The sequence below is a fragment of the Rhinichthys klamathensis genome, unplaced genomic scaffold (assembly GCF_029890125.1).
Source record: "Rhinichthys klamathensis goyatoka isolate OS25496 unplaced genomic scaffold, OSU_Roscu_1.1 h1tg000039l_1, whole genome shotgun sequence".
In the NCBI taxonomy this organism is placed as follows: Eukaryota; Metazoa; Chordata; class Actinopteri; order Cypriniformes; family Leuciscidae; genus Rhinichthys; species Rhinichthys klamathensis.
Genome location: NW_026606586.1, coordinates 430,001 through 450,611, shown reverse-complemented (window position 1 = coordinate 450,611; position 20,611 = coordinate 430,001). Strand labels below are relative to the sequence as shown.

Here is a 20,611-nt window from a genome sequence, read left to right as displayed (position 1 = left end):
ATGATTCCGATTCTGCTTATCAAACTCTTAATTTCGATTCCAGCATGTGGAGTATATGTATATAAATATATATTATATGGTTTCTTTATAATTTGGACTTGACTGCTGCCATTTGGAATTAAAACAAATGCCTTGGCACATTTTACAGATTGTAAGTAAAACATCTAATTGTAACATCAGCGATTGGATTTGGATGTAGATAAATACTATTATTAATGTGATAAATATGTAATAAACATTTTAGCTAATTTTATGTACTCTCGGCTCTTTAACACAATTTTACCATGTTTCAACTGAATCCACGGATTCGAATATCAGGGTGTTTTTGTCATCATTGCAGTATTTTGTAAGCTAGAAAGTTAGGCGCGGGATGATTTGAGGGGGGAAAATTCAAGGTAAATGATGTCAAGTCACCTTTATTTATATAGCGCTTTATACAATACAGATTGTTCCAAAACAGCTTTGCAGAAAATGATTCAATGATAATAAGATAAGATAAGATATACTTTATTGTCCCCGAAGGGAAATTTGTTTTGGACTCTGTCCCTTCTGCAGTTTTTTTTTCAAAGACAACACAAAGTACAAAATACAAAGAACAAAACATCCTCTCACAAACATGCTCTCATATTCATTAGATAGGTACGTATATAGTAGGCACATTAACACCTTTCATTGGCAGGTTTAAAAAAAATTGCAACATCTTTGCAAAACGTTCATTTCGGCTGTACGTTAGTTAGTTTAACATACAGGTAGATGGTGAAACCTGCTGGGCATTTCTGCCTGTCGCACCTCCACCGGTGCCTAAGAGATTAAGGTGTACCGAAGGTGTACATGTTGGGGAACACTACAGAGGGCATTTATGGGTCATCAGCTGGGGACCACCAGTCACGGATGTTTCGCTCCTTTAACCCCAGTACATCTCATGGTGGCGGAGCGATGGCAGGGATTTCTCCCTGCCACCCCCTGCTGATGCCCTAGGTGGATACTGGACCCCAACTCTTTGCCTTCCTTCTCAGCCACAGCCAGAAACTGCCTCTTTCAGCCTCTTCTGCCAGCTCTTTCATGGCTTTCCGGTGCCTTATGCCTGTTGCACCCATGTCGCGGAGCAGACGAGAGGTTGAGGAGCCCACAAACCCCCGGCACCCCACCTCCACAGGGTAAATGACTGCCCTCCAACCAGCCTCCCTGCACTCAGCAGCCAGATCAGAATATTTGGCCCGCTTCCGCTCATGGGCAGCTTCAAGTCCTCCTTCCCATGGGACTGTGAGCTCCACCATCAGGACAACCTTGCAAGCAGCAGACCACATCACCAGATCTGGACGCAAAGACGTTTCCACTATCTCCCTGGGAAAATGGAGCTGCTTCCCAAGGTCGACTGCTAGCGTCCACCCCTTCCCTGGTGTGAGGAGTCTTCCTGTGTCCTTCTGGTGGTGGGTGTTACCTCTCTCCCCAGCCCTTGCAAACTGGATGGAATGTGCGGTTAGGGCCGGGGGCCTGCTATTCGCTTCCTGCCTGCATGTTTCCACTACCTCAGCAAGCTTCTTCAGCACCAGGTCATGCCTCCACCTGTAGCGCCCTTGTGCCAACGCTGTCTTGCAGCCAGACATGAGGTGTTGGAAGCTTGCATTAGCAGTGTTACACAGGTGGCAAGATTCCTCGTTGCCAAACCATCGGTGGAGGTTGCGGGGGCAAGGTAAGGTGTCATATGCTGCTCTGACGAGAAAACTTAGCCTGGCCTGTGGAATCTTCCATACGTCAGACCAAGCCAGCTGCCTGTCTAGAACGCCTTCCCACGACAGCCAGCCTCCCTGTTGGCCCTGGGACACCGCTTTGATGGTAAGTCTCTCGTTTTCAGCTCTCATCACCTCTGCTGCCACCATGGCCTTCCTCTCTTCTTTGGATGCATTCGACCAGAAGAGGGGGGCCTGTCCCCAACCGAGGCCTGCCCGGCCGTCCTGTACTCTACCAACCACCTCCCTGTGTCGCAGCCTACTTATTGCCAGGTCAACTTCCTCCTTGGCCTTCCATTTTCTCCCAGTTACAACTTGGGCATCCGCGGCTCTCACCAGATGGTCAGTGGACTCTCTTAGCTCCATGATCAACCGCGCCTTCTCCTGCTTATATCCCCCGCTGATGGAACGCAGGGGCAGCTGGAGCTTGGTCTTGCCAAAGAGACCTACATCAGAAAGGCATCTTGGTAGCCCGAGCCATTTCCTGATGTACGAGTTTGCCAAGCTATCCAACTTGCTCACTGTGGAGGAGGGAACTTCGCTCATCTTGAGTGGCCACATTATCCTCTGGTACAGCGTGAATTGGTAACACCACACCTTGTATTTGCCTGGGAGCTGACTGAGGTTGATCCTGGCAAGGCCACCTGCCAGCTGCTTCTTCACCACGCTCCCCATCTGTTTATCCGTGAGGTCTGCAGAGTAGATTCGGCCGAGGCTCCGGACAGGCTGGCTAGACAACAAGGGGATTTCCTCACCGCCAGCGCTAAAGATGGAGCGGTCACTCCTGACCCCTTTCTGAAGGGACAAGCTTTGTGACTTTGAGGGTTTGATTCTCATTCTCGCCCACTCCACAAGTTCATCAAACCTCTTAAGCAGTCTCACGGTGCATGGAGCTGTCTGGAGTATGCTGTTAACGTCATCCATGTACCCTCTCAGTGGAGGTAGCCTTTGGCCTGATGGCAACTTCACTCCTCCGACCACCTGCCTTGCCCCAATGAGGATGATCTCAAACGCTGCTACAAACAAAATTGGGGAGATAGAACACCCCATGGCAATGCCAACTTCAAGTCGTTGCCACTTTGTAGTGAAATCTTCATGCGTGCAGCATATCTGGATGTCCTCAAAGTATCTGGATATCAATCCTTTACAGGGATCAGGGATATAGAAGAAGTCCAGGGCGAATGTAATAAGTTGGTGGGGGACAGACCCATAGGCGTTGGCAAGATCCAACCAGACGACATGCAGATCGCCCTTCTCCCTCTTTGCCCTCTGAATCTGTTCCCATATCACTGAGGAATGTTCAACACACCCTGGAAAGCCTGGTATGCCAGCCTTCTGGCAGCTGGTATCTATGAACCCGTTTCGCGTAAGGAACGAGGTCATCCTCTTGGCCATGATGGAAAAGAATATCTTTCCTTCTACGTTCAGAAGGGCTATGTTCCTAAACTGGTTGATATCCTTTGAGTCTTGCTCCTTGGGAATGAGGACAGACAGGGCTCTCCTCCACTCTACAGGGACAACTTCTTTTTTCCATGCTGCTCCTAGGAGTTTCCACAGGATCCTCTGGACGCCGGGACAATGCTTGTACAGCTTGTAAGGTATCCCATTGGGGCCTGGTGCTGAGGCTCCTCTGGCCTTCCGAACGATATCTGCGACCTCGCTGAGTTTAGGGGGTGCAGTATTAAAGGGCACGGCTGGGGGGGCTGGCCGAGGAACATACCCCGGGGAACCCAGAGGAGTCAGTCTACCAGCATCACTGAACTGCTGACTGAAGTGTCGTTCCAGCTCATCCTTTGTTGCCTCCAACTTCCCGCTCCTCCTATCCTCCAGCAGCTGCCTTGCATGTTTGAAGGGATTCTTGAAGAAATCACTCCTCTCTTTCTCCTTTTGTTTCCTGCGCTTACGGATGCGCTCAGCCCTTCGCAAGCCAGCCAGGCTTTCCTTCACGTCCTTCCACAGTGACTTCAGACCTTCCTTCTCCTCTTCCCCTGCTTTCCTCCACTGCTTTCGGAGCTGGCGCCGCCTCTTCACCAACTGCTCGATCTGTTGTTCCCTCCTTCCTTTCAGCCTTGGGCCTGCGCATTTCTTCCCCGAGATTGTTCCGAGCCTGCCTCTACACTCCTCATACAAGATGTCTCCTATGAAATTGAGCTTGGCCTCAACGTTGCCACGAAGTGAGTGTTCCAGAATGGTACTGAGATCCGCGTCCAGACGTTGCCACACTGCCACTTCCTTGGCTTTTGGCCACTTGATTGCTTGTCTCCGCCCTGGCTCTCTTCTTTCTCCTCTACGGACTGGCCCTTGGTTGTCCGGCCCAATTGATGTGCTCTCCACAAGACCACCCTCAACAGGATTACTCTCCACGATTAGATCTCCTCCCTCTACTTCCTGCTCGCTCTCCTCAGCTGTGGATCCCTCAGCACTGTGGTGTGTAACCTGGCTCTGGGGTCCACTTGTCTTACCTGCAGCTTGTGCTGCAGTGCAACGCTGCTGGAGACTCTCTTCTCCACACTTCATCTTTCCCTGATGGATCCGTAATCCTCTGAACGTGGTCTTTTTCTCCCACCCACACCTGCATTTCCTCAACCTCTTAGTCTCATTGTCTATATTCGATCCAGTCGTTACCGAGAAATCCGTCCGATTTGGCCCTTCTTCCATCCCGCCTCTCGGAGGGCCGCCGGGTTGTTTTTCTTTATTCGTTTTCGTAGTCAGGTCAGGGGTGTCCCCACGGGGACAAGTGGATTGGGTGACTAGCCTACAAGTGACTACAAGAAAAGTATATTCTCCTCTAAAAGAAAATAGTCATTGTCCAGCTTAAAGTGTCTATGTCAGGTTACATTTTTTTTTTAGATGTATTAAATAAGGGTTAGATGTCTGAGTGAAAATGTAATTATCATTAAAATTATTACTGTAATTGCCCTACAGTAAGCTTTATAGCCATTTCTGTCAAGATCATATTTTAAAAACACAGCTGAGCTGTGACGTCAGAAGAGGGAGTCGTGCCACAAACGTTCTATTCAAGTATGGGGAGTTTTGAGTCTGAGCAGATCCAAAATCCCCCCACAGCCATACACTTTTGAGCCTCCCAGGCGTGAGACCGATGAGGAGGCAAACAGAAATTTAAACAATTCCTATCAAAGAAACATAAATATCTGGTGTGAAGATAACCAGTGGAGAGTTGGGCAGGTGTATATAGGCATAACTTTATCAGTGTTGATTCAGGTCGTTGTAAAGATCATCAATTGTTAATTTAGTTAATTTCATCTACTGTTTAAAAAACAACAACAAAAAACAATAACAGTGATGTCATTGTCCAGCTCAGTTCAGTCCTCATCCAATAGTGTCAGTGCAGTCAAATCAATACAATAATATTGTTGAATATCCCCAACTAACCAAGCCGGAGCATACCTGTCAAGTTTTGGATTTGAAAATGAGGGAAATTTTCCGGCGCCCACCGCGAGCAGTCCCACCACCCCAACCAAGCTCCAGTATCCCTTACATTTTAAGACAGGTGTTATAGCCTAAATGAAAACACACACACACACACATATATATATATATATATATATATATATATATATATATATATATATATATATGTATGGTATATATAGGGTATATATTAAGAGCATTTATGACAAACCATGTGTAAATTCATAAGTCGACAGCATTGCTGAGTATTTTCTGCTTAAAGCTGCAGTGAACCAAAGACAGTCTCAAAAACACGGTTTGAAATCGCTGGTGTTTCTGACGTCACACACTACCTTGTAGTTTGAAAAAATCAGGGTGTTTTTGTCATCATTGCAGTATTTTGTAAGCTAGAAAGTTAGGCGCGGGATGATTTTTTGAGGAGGGGGGGGGGGGATTCAAGGTAAATGATGCCAAGTCACCTTTATTTATATAGCGCTTTATACAATACAGATTGTCATTGTTCCAAAACAGCTTTGCAGAAAATGATTCAATGGTATAAGATATACTTTATTGTCCCCGAAGGGAAATTTGGTTTGGACTCTGTCCTTTCTGCAGTTTTTTTTTTCAAAGACAACACAAAGTACAAAATACAAAGAACAAAACATCCTCTCACAAACATGCTCTCATATTCATTAGATAGGTACGTATATAGTTGGCACATTAGCACCTATTATTGGCAAGTTTAAAAAAATTACAACATTGATGCAAACCGTTCATTTCGGCTTTAAAAGAAAAGTACATTGTCCAGATTAAGTTCAGTGTTGATTCAGGTCGTTGTAAAGATCATCAATTGTTAATTTAGTTAATTTCATCTACTGTTAAAAAAACAACAACACAAAAAACAGTGATTTCATTGTCCAGCTCAGTTCAGTCCTCATCCAATAGTGTCAGTGCAGTCAAATCAATAATATTGTTGAATATCCCCAACTAACCAAGCCAGAGGTGACAGTGGCATAACCCAATCTCCATCAGGTGACAGAATGGAGAAAAAGAAAAACTTGGGAGAAACCGGTTTGAAATCGCTGGTGTTTCTGACGTCACAAACTACCTTGTAACCAATCAGATCAACGTGTGATCGTCAACCAGTGGATCTCTGAGCTGAGTGAGTGAGTGGAGGCGGGGCTAATGATGGGGCAATTTTTTTCAAGCAAAAAACGTTTAAATATGTCATTTTTATGATCAAAGATGAGTTTTAAGGGATACACAATTATTGACAACAGGGGGACTTTAAGACATAATCGACTGTGGATATGAGGATATTGTTACATTTTTGTGTGTTTGTCCATTCAAGCGCAAAAAGACGTGGAAGTTCAGTATCGCGCTCTGTTCAGTATCAGTATGCTCATCTTTGCTTTCTCTTAAGTTATCTTGAGTAAATCAGCTAATTTTTCACGTACAGTTGGTAGGTAATAAACTTAAATAAACGTAATAAAGCTTGAGCGTTTGAGCAACCGAACACACGTCTCCAACCCATATTGCCCCATGACGTGTCAACGGTCGCTTTCGTCAGCCAGCTGGTGTTTATTACACAGGGGGCGGAGCTTTAGATTCTAGAGAGCTTTTGATTGGACAGAAGATGTGATGAGAAGCTGAAGTCCGCGGTGACGTCATAAAAATAAAAAAAATTGCGGAAGTGAGAGACTAAGTTTTAAATGCTTATATCTCCTAAATGTGAATTTGGTCATTGTTTTGGAACAGAACAGCTTTTAATAACCTTAAGGCTAACATATTCATACAAAAAAAAAAAAAACTTAAATTTTGATTTCAGGGGGCCTTTGACTTCTGTTGCAGGGCCAACAGACAAACAAAAAAAAACCTGGTAAAGATGGCAAGTCTAATACTCAAAACAGCAGTCTTAACTCAAAGATGTTTTCAGTAAAGTTGAGTGTGTTGGTATTAGGTCACACCTTTGAAAACTGGAACACAAAAGTAAATATATACAAAGTATATGTACTTAAGTCACAGGAACCCATATTTGAACACAGGGCGGGTCTATTGTCCAATTTGAAAAGATATAGGCCTGGAAAGACCTTCTACTGTCATCACTCTTTACTGTACATTTACCCGTTGGTTGGACCAGGGGCGTTGCTAGACCCATTTTACTGGGGCACGTGCCCCAGTATAAATCTGCTGTGGCCCAGTAAATCTGAAGTTTGAGTTTAACAATTTATTTTATTTGTCGGTGTATTTAATAGAAATTATATTATAGGGTAATATAAATGATCTATTTGCAACGCAGTAATAAACCAATCAATGCTTGTAAAAGCAACGCAGTTTAACCGAAACAGAAGCTGACCCACGCACAGAAATCCGCTCGCGTCTGTGTTTCCTAGCAACAGCAGCGCGCACACATCTGAGCACACCGAAGTCCGGTGTTGGCACGCGAGGTAGGCTATGAAAACATGACGAAACAAAAGTTTCTAAATAATACAAATAATCTTAAAAGTAAAATTGAGTCAGAGTCAAGTGATCGACCGTTTTGCCAAAATGAAGCATAGGCGGTAGCCGTAGCCTACAGTTTAATGCTCAACAAATAAGTCAACTTAGTTTGGACTTGGCTGGGAAACTTTTTTTCCTTTTAGAATATACATGCTCTTTATTTTATATAGTATATATTAACTCTTTATTGATTTATTGAAATGTTAATTGTAAATTCTTGAAAAATATAAAGGCTAATTATTCATTATTAACATTGTGTAATGTAGAAGAATGCAAATGTGCAAGAAAGTTTTCTCTCCGTTTTCAATTTTCTAAAGTTTTCTATTTTCATACAGTGTTGCCTTTTATGGCACAAAGAAAAAAGAAATTCCTGTAACATGATTTTAAAGCTATTGTTATCCAATTTGTTGGCATTCAAACACCTTAAAATGCACATATGTAGGTCCGAGAAATCCAAATTTCTCGGACCAGAGGTTTCTCGGACCCAAGCCAGAGGTCACTCCATCAGGTGACAGAATGGAGAAAAAGAAAAACTTAGGTTTAACATAAAACATTATGATTCAGGCTGCTTCACATGTCAGAAATAAGACTCTGGATCGGTATTCAAATATTTCATCCAGCTAGATTTGCTTGAAGATTGTATTCATCATGCCGGTGTGGAGCTGAAGCTGGCCATGGGGTCTGTGCAGAGGACCTGTCTGGTTCTTGTGGTCTCTGCTGAGGATCTGTGCCGATGGCTTCACAGGGGGTTGTCTAGACACGGTCTCTGCTGACATTCAGGGCTGCGTTGTGGTCGTGTCTTAGCCTGGCTTCGTCATACTCGTATTATAGTCAGAGTGTGAGTGTGATACTGCTCTACAGGGCTTTGATTATGAGGCGTGTCTTAACCGAACCAGGAAAAACAACAACTCTGCACTCAATTGGATAGACATACAACCAATCAGAGCAACGCAGTAAGTAACGTATGTTGAGCTACGCATAGTTGTCAACAGAACTCAACTGCACGCACGCTGGAAGAAGTAGTAAAATAATGAGTGTTGCTTCCTTTACTTGGTCCTCCATGAGTGCGACCAAAGGAGAAACCACAACGACCACAGGGTTTTCATTGCGTCCCATCTTCTTAGTTACCATCGGAGCCAGCTGATAAATTAAACTTTTGCCGAATCCCGTAGGAAGGACGGCAAACACATCTTTCCGATCGACAAATGCCTTGATTGCAGTTCTCTGTTCGTCTTTTGAAATGAATGCGCTGTCGATTTCTTTTACAACAGACGCGATAGCGGAATCTCTACATCTCAATTCTCCAGCGGCAGTCATCTCTGAGGGAAACCAGTTCAACCCAAGCGCTCTTTGATAACGTGATGATTACGTAACTGCAGCAGATCATCTGTCCATCATCGTATAAAGCCCGCCCTGGCAATTTGATTGGCCCGACTAATTCTGAACCGATCATAATTACTCCTCAATGGATCGAGTCCAGACCGACCAGACCAGACCGGTTCGGGCTGGCATCCAGGCTAGTCGTGTCTAGGTGCAGGTCCACCATCTGAGTCTGGAAATGGCTGACTACGGTAAACTCGGGATAAGGATGAGACAGACTGACTAATATTAGTGTAGATGCCATTCCTCTTACGATGTAACGGTGTAGGAAGTGTCCACGGTTCCGGTTGACCAACTTTATGCAGCCTAACAATCATTTAACTGATGTGAATTATAGAAAGATGTGTTTTTTTAGTCTAGATTTAAACTGAGAGTGTGTCTGCTTCCCAAAACAAGGCTATGAAGACTATTCCAGAGTTTTGGTGCCAAATAGGAAAAGGATCTACCGCCTGCAGTCGATTTTGATATTCTAGGTATTATCAACTGGCCAGAGTTTTGAGATCGCAATAGACGTGAAGGACTATAATGCGTTAAGAGCTCGCTCAAGTACTGGGGAGCTAAACCATTTAGTGCTTTGCAAGTAATCAGCAAGAATATAATATTTATGCGATGTTTAATAGGGAGCCAATGAAGTGTTGACAGAACCGGGCTAATATGGTCATACTTCCTGGTTCTGGTAAGAACTCGAGCTGCTGCGTTTTGGACCAGCTGGAGTTTGTTTATTAAGCGTGCAGGGCAACCACCCAAAATAGCATTGCAATAATCATGTTGTAAGTCATGAAAGCATGAACTAACTGTTCTGCATTTGTCATTGAGTGCATACAGTATGTCATCATTTAGATATAATTTTTAAGATGGAAGAATGCGGTTCTACAGATACAGGCTTTCAAATGAATGATTGGTATCAAAGAGCACACCCAGTTTCCTAATAACTATAACAAAGACTACACATAGCAGCCAGCAACCGCCCCAGCAACTTGGAGAAAGTAAAAATGCTTTCTTGTCGTCTTTCCCATACTACCTTGGGCTTTGTAAGGCACTATTCTCTGTTAGCAGCTTTGAAAAAATATATGTTGAGAAAATGCTATAAAAGTGTATCGAATGAGTTAGAGAATTATTAGCATTTATACCAGTTGTACCAATTAGAGATGACTTCTGGTCCTGTGTCTCACTTTGATGCCATATTGAATTTTACACAGATGGAAATGATGCTGTGAGGATTGAGGAATACTTGAAGTCTTTACAAAGACATGTACTGTATAAAGGTCGTAGATCACGCTGTTTTCTCAAGTTTTTCTATCCGCGTAGTTTCTGATCAATGTAAACTGATAAACCTGATAAACCTGATATGTAAAAACTGATGAGCAGCAAAGATAGTGTAATTCCTCACGTTCCTTGTGCCATCCAAAAATGGTCACACGCAGAAAGTTTCAACAAGGAAATTGTACAAAAAAAATTCAAACCATGTCAACATAATAGCCACGTATAATTAATGTCAGATCAGACAAATGTGATAATGTCAGCTAGATAAATGTTACTATTCAAGAAATTCAGGAGACCTACTACAACATACATACATTTCAAATTAAATGTTATAATTTATTGATTTAATTAAGCCTTTTAAGTAGCAAAAATGTGTCTGTTGATCAGTGCAACTTAATATAATTTAAAGGTAATTTCTGTTTGTTTGTTTTTTTGTTTTTTTAAGAAGTTGTATCTTATTGAAATGAGCTTGATAGCTTTGAATATTGGGCCGTGGATTTCTAGTTCAACATTTGCAACGACAAAAACTATGACCCTCTTCTTCGTGCCTTCATCCACGATAGAGGCGGGATGGAGTTACAAAGACACTTGAAGGCAAGCCTGCAACCTTAGGCCAAAAAAGCGTAACACTGGGTAATGCTTCGGTACTTAGGGAAGGAGATGAGACGAGGCTGTTTATTTTTTAATGGATGTCAAGGGAGGAGAGACTCATATGCTGAATAAACCGCTTTTGTGAGGAAATGGCTCGTTTAATCGACAGCTGATCTTCATGTTTGCTCTTAAACATTCGTTTTGGATTGAATGATTGATTGACTGCCGCACAACTCTGAATGAAATGTAATGATGTCAAGGCTGAAATGTGATTGGTTATCAGTGCACACGTGATCCAAGCTAGCCGTTATGCTTTTTTCAATGGTAGAGCCACGAACCCTGGTATCGCCCAATAATAAGACCATCTCGGGTACACTGAGAAAAAAAAAAAAGTGTGTTGGATTTACATGATTTGATAGTGTACATCGGTCCCACATGAACCAATTAAGTTACACCAACATAATTTATTCATGTAACTTCAACATCATGGAATTAAGTCATTTTAAGTTGCCCAATGAATGAATGAATGAATGAATGAATGAATGAATGAATGAAGTTGCCCAATTAATTGAATTGTAAAAGGCTCTCTGATTGGGTGATTCAGGTATTCAAATCCACATATTAATTTATCCAATTAAGATTTAATGTATTTTAGTGTCACACAGCTCAATTTCTAGTCTCTAGCCAACAGTTAGCTACCAACAGTACTTGTTAGCATCTTAAATGCTAAGGTGTACAAGCACCTTCAGCAAGAGCAGTTGCTATAAGCATAGCTGAATCGGTCCACAGCCTAACCAAATGCTCCAGTCTTGTCCACAATGGTAACCCACTGTAATTTAAATGGTTCTAATAAATCCAATGTAATTGAACATTAAACACAATTACACACTTTTTCTCATTTTCTCAAAAACATATAAAATAACACTTCATTTCAACATTTATTCTCTCGTAATTCAGACATATGCAAAGCATGCTGGGAATTAACACGCACCGCCCAGTTTCAGTTAATTCAGTTAACAAATCGTTCATGTAATCCCACACAAACGGATTAAGTAAACTTAAATTGTACATATATTTAAGCAGATTGGACACAATCAAATTAAGTTTGGACAAAATGTATAGCAATTGTGTTGCTTAAGCTAATTTTAATTAAGCAATTTGAACAAGCAGCAAAAATAAAAAATTTCAGTGTAGTTATGAGGATTTTCTGACAGTTTGAGGATCCAATTGAGTTACAAGGTTTAGTCACAAGCTCTTTTTAAAACTATTCATTGGTTAAATATCTGCAAAACACACAGACAGGTGTAAAGGGTGACCAATAGTAATAAAAAAAAATGAAATAGGGAGACAGCCCAACAGTGACGACGATATACAGTAAACAATAATGTGCTAATGACAAGTATTATCTTATTTGTTCAGTATATTTACAAAGTACATAAATTAAATGGATTATTTGTTAATTTGAACTGAAACAGATAAGATACATTGGGCCACCACTCAATTATTTGGAAAGACTTAATTTGAGTAATCAGCTTAAAAAATTGTATTTATGCTACACAGTTTCTCTTGGTGTAAGAAGTCGTAATTCAAAAATAATAATTCTTGAGCCAAAACATTAGTTTTACAGTGAATGTCAGACCTAACGCGTCCTCTTAACCACCATCTGTCCCAGACATCTATAACGCTGCACGCCTGTCTGGCCGCTCCTCACGTCTCTGCTGGATTGGTCACACAAGCTTGGCTATATCACAGTAACTCGACACGTTCTCCAGAGACTGTCTTTCCACAGTTCCTCAATAGATCCACTCAGCACTGTAGGATCACAGCTTGACTCTTGGTGATTTCCCCCAAAAGCCGCATTTTGATTTCAACAAAAAAGCACAGATCGGATTCTAATCTCCTTGCCTTCACCTCGCCTCTGGCTTTGTGTGACTTGAATGACAGGGAATGATTGTGAATCTGTTGAGGTATTACTGGCCTTAGTGTACAGCTAAAGGGATTATTTGTTACTTTCAAGGAAGATGATGATTTTAATATGCACTCCATGGCTGAAATTGTGAGGACACTCGAACACCATGGTCGTCGGTTCACCATGGTCGTGGCCGTGCTTGTTGAATTTTTCATTTCAAAACCATGGATGTTTGCTTCTTGAACAGCTTCCACTGTTTTTGATTGTCAGCGAGGTCAGGCACTGATGATTGGGTGGCGGATTTGTTCTCCTTTTCATTTGCTGATATTAAACTGTTTATGTAGATTACATCAGCTGTCACTCACCCTGCAAGGATGACATAATTTTGTAGGCAAACCCGGAAGTTCATCATAGGTCACTTGACGAAAACCTTTATTTTTTCTTCTTTTTTTTTTTTTTTAAATGGATTTTTCCATTGGCTTTTTGATTATTGAAGAAAATAAGCTCTGTGACCAACAAGAGTATATTATTCTTCTAAATATCTTGAGCTTGTGTTAACCACAGAACTTTTTTTCAGACATTTAACCAACAACTCATTTAAAAATGCATGACGATGTAACCGAAAGTGCTAAAATGCCAATTCGTTACCGGGTTTTGGCTTACAAAAATATGATGTCCTCTAAGTTTTTTGACTTTTTTTTTTTTTAATGTTTTTATTTTTATTTTATCTGTGGACACTCCAAGATTCAGTCAGATTAAAATTTCAGGATTGTTGAAGTTTTAAGACTTTACACTCTTTTTAAGCAATGAATTTGTATGACTTTTTCAGTCATTCATGATTGCTGGATTAGGACTTAAAAAAAACAACAACGATTTCTACATTTTATAATGAGGCATCTTTATATTTCCAGGTTTTTGGAAAAAATGTGAACCCTGATTCTTCTAAGAAAAAAGGAGGGTGAATCAAAATAATAAATACCTTGGTTTTTAATAGTTTTACCCTATTTTAATGCTTTTGTTTTTTAAGTAATCTTCAGTCCCCTTGAAAGTTTGCTGAGGCACCCTGGTTAAGAACCACTGCCCTAGAAGTTAATATTGACATTAGCCATGGGCAAAAAACCATATTTGTTGACTGCTATGTACAATTCAATGCACACACACAGGGGCTAATGATACCAAGTAAAGAGTGCTATGTTGTAGAAATTAACAAGAATAAATTTGAATTGTGTTTTTGTTTGTTTGGTAAGTAATGCATCTGAATTCTCCTTTGATGTCATCAGGAATGTGAATTTATTTTGTACCCTAGTCTGATGTGGATGCACAGCACATGTTTTTAAAGTTCATGACCAAATCTGAAACTAGAACTGGGCTTTTATAATGTGACGTCTTTTCTCTCAAACTGGTGTTGAGTGCATGCAGGTAGGTGGATGATTGCGTGGGCGATTCGTGTCTTCCTCTGCCTCTAATTTCTATCTCTTATCTTCTCTAACAGGAAAAAACACACTGACTCTACCAAACTTTCCCTAAACATGATGTCTCTGAGGGGGTCTCATGTTCTGCTATAACTTTCTGGATTATTAGTCAGCACAGTTAAAGAGAGGCATCTAACAGCACGTCTCTCCTCGAATGGCGTAGTTTGAGGTGTCATTAGTGGTGGTTGAGGAGATTCCCACTTCTATGTAAAGCGCTTTGAGTGCTGAGAAAAGCGCTATTATTATGTCCATGGCACCAAAATTGAACCGGTTTAAAGCTTTGCTGCAAATCCCTAACTTCAATATGACGAATAATAGTGAGGCCTGAGCAAACCACACTAAAATGACTTGCTGCACCTCTTTTCTTATGAGCTTTTACTATGTGCTGAAACATGATACTGAATGGTCCAGTACTGGACCTCTAAGGAACATTGCACTCTTGTCGTAGGTGATGGTTTATATTACCATTGGAAAAAGAAGCCCAGACAGCCCGTCGCTGTTGAACTTTGACCTGTGGTATTTGTTTGCATCTGCATTTTAACCCTGATGTTGGGTTCAGTAAAACTCATATATCGGTCATGAAAAACAGCACTTTCTTAATAGTGCTTATTAATAGTGCAAAAATGGTGTGTGTTGTGTGCAAATTTAAAAAAGCGTCCACCACTCGATGCACCCCACTTCATCAAAACACTGATTTTCTTTTGTGTGTGTGTGTGTGTGTGTGTGTAGCAACCATTTCATTGTCAATTGAACGGTTGTAAATTCTGCAAACAGTCCAAACTGCAATACAATCATAAAACTAGAAGCAGGTGGTAGCAGTTTTTTCATTATATTAGTCAATGTTTTGTGTTGCTAATCTTGGACTTGCTTTTCTAGTGCGATATGTTTAAAATGTAAGTCATGTCATTTTAATTGTCTTGGCTTATTTTATTGTCGTTTGGCATCAGGAGCGAAATCCTTTTTGTAGTGCTATTGCTAATTAAACTACAGTAGTATCAGGGCTTGATCAGTGGAAATAAAGGCAGGTTGTGTAGAAGTGCCATTCGATATGATGAGAGAGAAAGGGAAAGCGAGATGAGATAACTGTAATTAGAAGCCGAAGGAAGAGGTGGCCCTGACTCGTATGGAAGACATCCAAGACTTTGTTAGCACTAGACAGGCAACAATGTTAGAATGCTAATACCTGACACCTGTCCAGTCGATGCTCTAGGTTTGCTCACTTTCTTTGTCTCTGTACATGTGTTTTCATGACCAAAAACCATTACAAGCTACTCTGCAATTTGAGATCCAACTTGTAAGAGAACCCTGTCAACCAAACCAATTTTTTGCACTATCAACCAATTTCTGTGCTGAGTTTTTTGCTGAAGAGAGAAGGTTTGGTGTTCTGGATGTGTGTTAAACGCAAGAGTAATGTACACTGTTGTGATTTCCCATTCTTCTCTTTTGCAGTGAAAGAACCTGGAGATGTCTCAGAAGAAGATCTTCCTAGTGTTGATTGCACTCAGTACTGTCAGCTTGCTTCTGCACCATGGGGGTCACTTGAACTTGTAAGAGTTTCTTCCATTTGTCCTTATCACGTTTCTATTGATGCATCACCATTTTTTTTTTTTTACCAAAACTGAAAATAGTTTAAATAATACAAATTAGGTAATTGGTTAATTTAACTCCATTCAGAGTATCATGTTCTCAGTGGATAAATTAAACCAGTTTTAGTGATCTCAATATTTCAGCTGAGAATTTAAATTTGACACATTGCCAAATTGTTTTGTCTCACTGAAGTATGGACACACATGACATGTTTACTACTTGTTGTTTATCCATGTTTTGTGCAAGTATCATCGAAGAAGCGCTAATTAAAAGTGACTTTTTTGGCACTTCAAAACTATTTAGACCGAATCAGAAAATCAGTTTTTTGTTTCAACAAAATTTTTGGGGGTTGGTGAAATTTAAAACTATCACTACTCATTCCTCTCCTCTGCCACATTTGTTTTTGGTCTTTTGGTCTGTTTATTTGCTTCCTGCTTTACCTTGCTGGTTAAGCTCCTTGGCCAACTGGTCTCCCAACTTGACCAGTTGACAAGTGCCCAAAATACCTTTAAAACCAGCAAACCTGACCCAGATGAAACCAGCCTGGTGGTCAGCTAAAACCAGTAAACCATCTTACGCTTAAAGGTGGCTTAAAATCCCTACTGATAAAACCTTAAGATGATTTTATTAGTAGGGTTTTTTGTTTGTTTTTGCATTACAATTCTTCTTATCTTTCCACATTGATTTGCAAAGCTGACTGCATTGATTTTCCATTTGTTATTGCAGGACGTTAGAGGCATTCTGGTTGGGATGTCCATCCTCCATAATCTCCTCCACCCAGCGCAGCAGTGGACCTGCTAAACACACCAGTATAGCCTTCTTGAAGACTCATAAAACCGCCAGCTCCACTGTGCAGAACATCCTCTTTCGCTTTGCAGAACGCAACAACCTCACTGTGGCGCTGCCCATCACCACCTGTGACCACCAGTTCTGCTACCCTCGGCCGTTCAGCTCCCACTTTGTTCACCCGCACACCACGCCACCTGACATAATCACCAACCACTTACGGTTCAGCCGGGCTGAGCTACGACGCCTCATGCCCAACAACACTATGTACATCACTATATTGCGGGAACCGGGAGCGATGTTTGAGTCTCTTTTTACCTACTTCAATCAGTACTGTCTTAGCTTTAAACGTGTCCCAAATGGCTCTTTAGAGACTTTTCTGGAGCACCCTTGGAGATACTATCGTCCAGAAGAGAAGGATTCGATGTATGCGAGAAATACACTGACTTTTGACCTAGGTGGTGATAAGGACCGGCCATATTCGGAAGCGGTGGGGTATGCAAAACGATTCGCTGCGGAGTTGGAGCGGGTGTTCTCGTTGGTTATGATCGCGGAATACTTTGACGAATCATTGGTGCTGCTACGCCGCTTGTTGTCTTGGGATCTCGATGATGTTTTGTATGTCAGTCTCAACATGCGCACACCTGACTCCAAGAGCAGCCTTTCCAGCGAAAATACGGCCAAAATCAGAGCCTGGAACACAATAGATTCTGTACTGTACGATTACTTCAACGCTTCGCTGTGGCGGCAGCTGAGAGCATTGGGACTCGCATGTGTCGAGCGAGAAGTCCTGCTGTTGCGACAGTCTCGTGACCGACTTGTCCGTAGCTGCTTCGGGGGAAATTTGCCGCCTCTTCGCTCTGCTGCACAGATCACGAATAAGGAATTACGGCCTTGGCAGCCAAGTGGCAAAGTGGCAATCGTTGGGTACGATTTACCGGTTAACGTAACACAAAAAGGCCCCATCCCTCCGCAAGACAAGTGTCTAAAGATGATAATGCCAGAAGTGCAGTACACACGGCTGTTGCTACGCTCAGAGTCTCTACAATACCGGAAGCGGTTTCCGTTACGGAGCTCCCAGCAGACTTCACGATCTGTGGGACAAGTTCGGGCACACAGAGAGTCCCCAGCTCCGAGTTTGATCCCACGACCATCAGATACGATGACTCGGAGCACCAAAGAAGCGCTACGGCTTTCCCAATGACCAGTGTGAAAGGATAGTCAAACTTCTCTCCTTTTATTCCCCACTCCTTGTTCTGGACTGCAGCTAAATATCCATGAGTTGTTGGAATTACTTGAAAGCTTGAGGTCATACCTCATTTTTATTAGATGTGAGCACAACCAAACGTACGCTCACAACTCTTGTTCTATAAGTTAGAAACACCATTGTGTTGTAAAAATACAATTTAATTGTAAAAAGGTGAAGGAAAATATATATTGAAGTCTAAAAGCCTGACATCTGGAATGTCTCAATCTCTCAAGGACTATCTCTCCATATATACCCTCATCACTCACTGTTTGTAAATAAGCAATCAGCTTCAGATGGTACATGGTTTCATATGGTTTTTTAGCTAGTTAAAGCTTATCTTTTATGGTCATAGCTGGTCTAGATGGTTGATCAGTTACTGTTTTTGGGTTAACCTGGTAGATCATCTTGGTCAAAGTTGGTTAGACCACCTTGATAGACTCCCAGCAACAAACCTGCAACCAGGAACAAACCAGCTTGGCATGACCTTGAATACACGACAGGGTTTCAGAAGATATCTTTGCTGTATTGGAGTTAAGACATTTGAGTTGAGTATTGTTAGGCTTCCTTTTAGCGACAGCGCTCCGTTTAAGTGTGAACATTCACACACTCATCAGCATAATGCCTGCTGCACCTGAGCCACAAATTGCCATAACCTACTCTTCAGTTATGGTCAAAAAACCTCGCATCATGTGTCGATGATGATGCAACCATCTTATAGGATATTCTGTTTTACTCTACTCTTTTTGAGCAGTGCTTGGGTTACACAGCTTATTTTTTTGTATGAGGCCACTACTGAACAAGCCAGAGAGCTTCAGCCTTGACTAAAAGCTGGGAATGGCGACAAGACAATTCGTCTACATGGACAGTGACCGAAAAATCGCTATATGTTCTCTGCCAGAGTGAGCATTGTTAGTTCGATCCTTGTGTGTTTTTCGGGATAATCTTAATACTGCAGTGCACTTGCAAATGCGTAACTTGTATGTGATCAAATTAGAGTAGGAAATAGAGCTCCAAATTGTCAGTTTAAGACAAGTAAACTCGATTTTAACAGATTGCCTGTGTTCACATACTTGCGTAGAGTATGTTTCTGGCCTAACTTTTCCTTTTTGGATCTTCGCTTAAAGGCACTGTGATGTAAAGGTACTCGTGGTGACCGACTGAATGGTGGCCACCTTCATAAAGAGTCGTGCCAGTGGAATGTAAAAACAGTCCTTCGACTGTCTTTTTACTTAAGACAACACTGCATCACTTTCATTTAGGCCAGTGTTTCTCAACTGGTTTGCTTTTGCAGCATAGGAGTGACTTTGAAATAAATTTGCTCCAAGTTACCATAGAGTCTGACTGGATGCATTAAATCAGACCTGCGACCAAACAGTTGGGAACCACTGGTTTAGGACAGTGTTTCCCAATCCTGTACCTATAGGCACCCCAACACTACACGTTTTTGAACTCTTCCTTATCAAGCACACCTAAATCAACTCGTCAACTAATTAGTAGAGACTCCTTAGACCTGAAATGGATGGGTCAGATAAGGGAGACATTCAAAATGTTGGGGCGCCTCCAGGAACAGGGTTGGGAAATATTGGTTTAGGCAACCAAATAGAAACTGAATACCTCTGAAAGAACAGCCTCTTACAGAAGGTTGTTTTTAATATTGGTTTATTTGCCATTCAAAGCCTTTGCTGCAAGGTTTGTTCGGTAGAAATGTTTTTGATTAAGCTCAATTTCATTGTGGGTTAAGTCATAATTTTCATCTTTCATTTGGTAAAATCTCACCATCTTATTTTACGTACTGTACTTTTTAGAAAATAGTATTTGGAGCAATATAGCAATGGCGTGTATGCCATAACGTTAATAAGTATACTAGTCAAATGGAGGTATAAAGATCAAAACATAACGAGTCTTGAAACAATCGTCCACCTGTAAACCAGCTCCTGTTTTTAGGAGTCCCGGTTGATATTTGAAGAAATACTGTTGGTGTCTCTTACATAAAGTCTGGATCTACGAATCCCAAAAGCCAACATTCTCATTTCTTTATGTTTCAAAATTAGAAAATACCTCAGATGATAAATTAATATTGCTGTTAGTGGAAGTGTCTCAGTCCTTAAAGACGGTCAAGACATTTGAGATGTAGAAAGTGCTCTTTGTATATAATGTACTTTCTGTTGTACATGAACAATTGTGAGTTAAAATTTAAACTCAAAACGTTCGTCATTCTTGTTTGGGTTAGAAAACCTCTCGGTAGATGACACGAGACAATTCAATGGACTTTTGTCATCTCAGACGTATTGTAAGAGAAATTAGAAGTAAAGCATTTACTGTATCACAATTTCCTGTATACAAAGAACCTGCTGTGCAATTGCAACCGGAAGACCTTTTCATGAAGACAATATGAGAGATTTTTTGTGCTGGTTGGTGAGATGACAATAGATGCCAATCTGTCAAAATCATTCTTTCATACTTTATTTATTTAATTAACTGCTACATTTTCCGTGACTTTTTAGGGGCTTTAAATAAGATGACAATCAGAGGTTTGCTTCTAAAGCTGTGTGATGAAAGATGTGAAAACATTGACCATTAAAACTGGAAAAACAACATCCTTCAGGCTCGTGTGCTTCATTCCAATCATCTAGATTTCTATATTTCTGTCTGTTTATATTTAAAATGTTGACTAACAAAGGACCAACCATTGAGTGAGTAGGAAGGGAAAGGGCTGTGAAATATCAGCTGGCTA

At 41.4% G+C, this 20,611-nt stretch overlaps 1 protein-coding gene across 1 annotated transcript; it reads left to right on the top strand.

Moving 5' to 3' along the window:
- The first annotated feature begins 15,712 nt into the window (after positions 1-15,712).
- On the top strand, positions 15,713-17,891 carry gal3st3 (galactose-3-O-sulfotransferase 3). The gene is made up of 2 exons (XM_056246455.1): positions 15,713-15,799; positions 16,572-17,891. The coding sequence occupies exons 1-2, from the start codon at positions 15,720-15,722 to the stop codon at positions 17,830-17,832; spliced, it is 1,341 nt and encodes a 446-aa protein (XP_056102430.1). The 5' UTR covers positions 15,713-15,719; the 3' UTR covers positions 17,833-17,891.
- Positions 17,892-20,611: the final 2,720 nt, after the last annotated feature.

Bases quoted from the DNA above. Each gene is read 5' to 3' on its own strand.
- gal3st3 (XM_056246455.1), top strand. From the start codon at position 15,720: ATGTCTCAGAAGAAGATCTTCCTAGTGTTGATTGCACTCAGTACTGTC. The intron at 15,800-16,571 runs CTTGTAAGAGTT...TTATTGCAGGAC, and splicing joins CACCATGGGGGTCACTTGAA to GTTAGAGGCATTCTGGTTGG.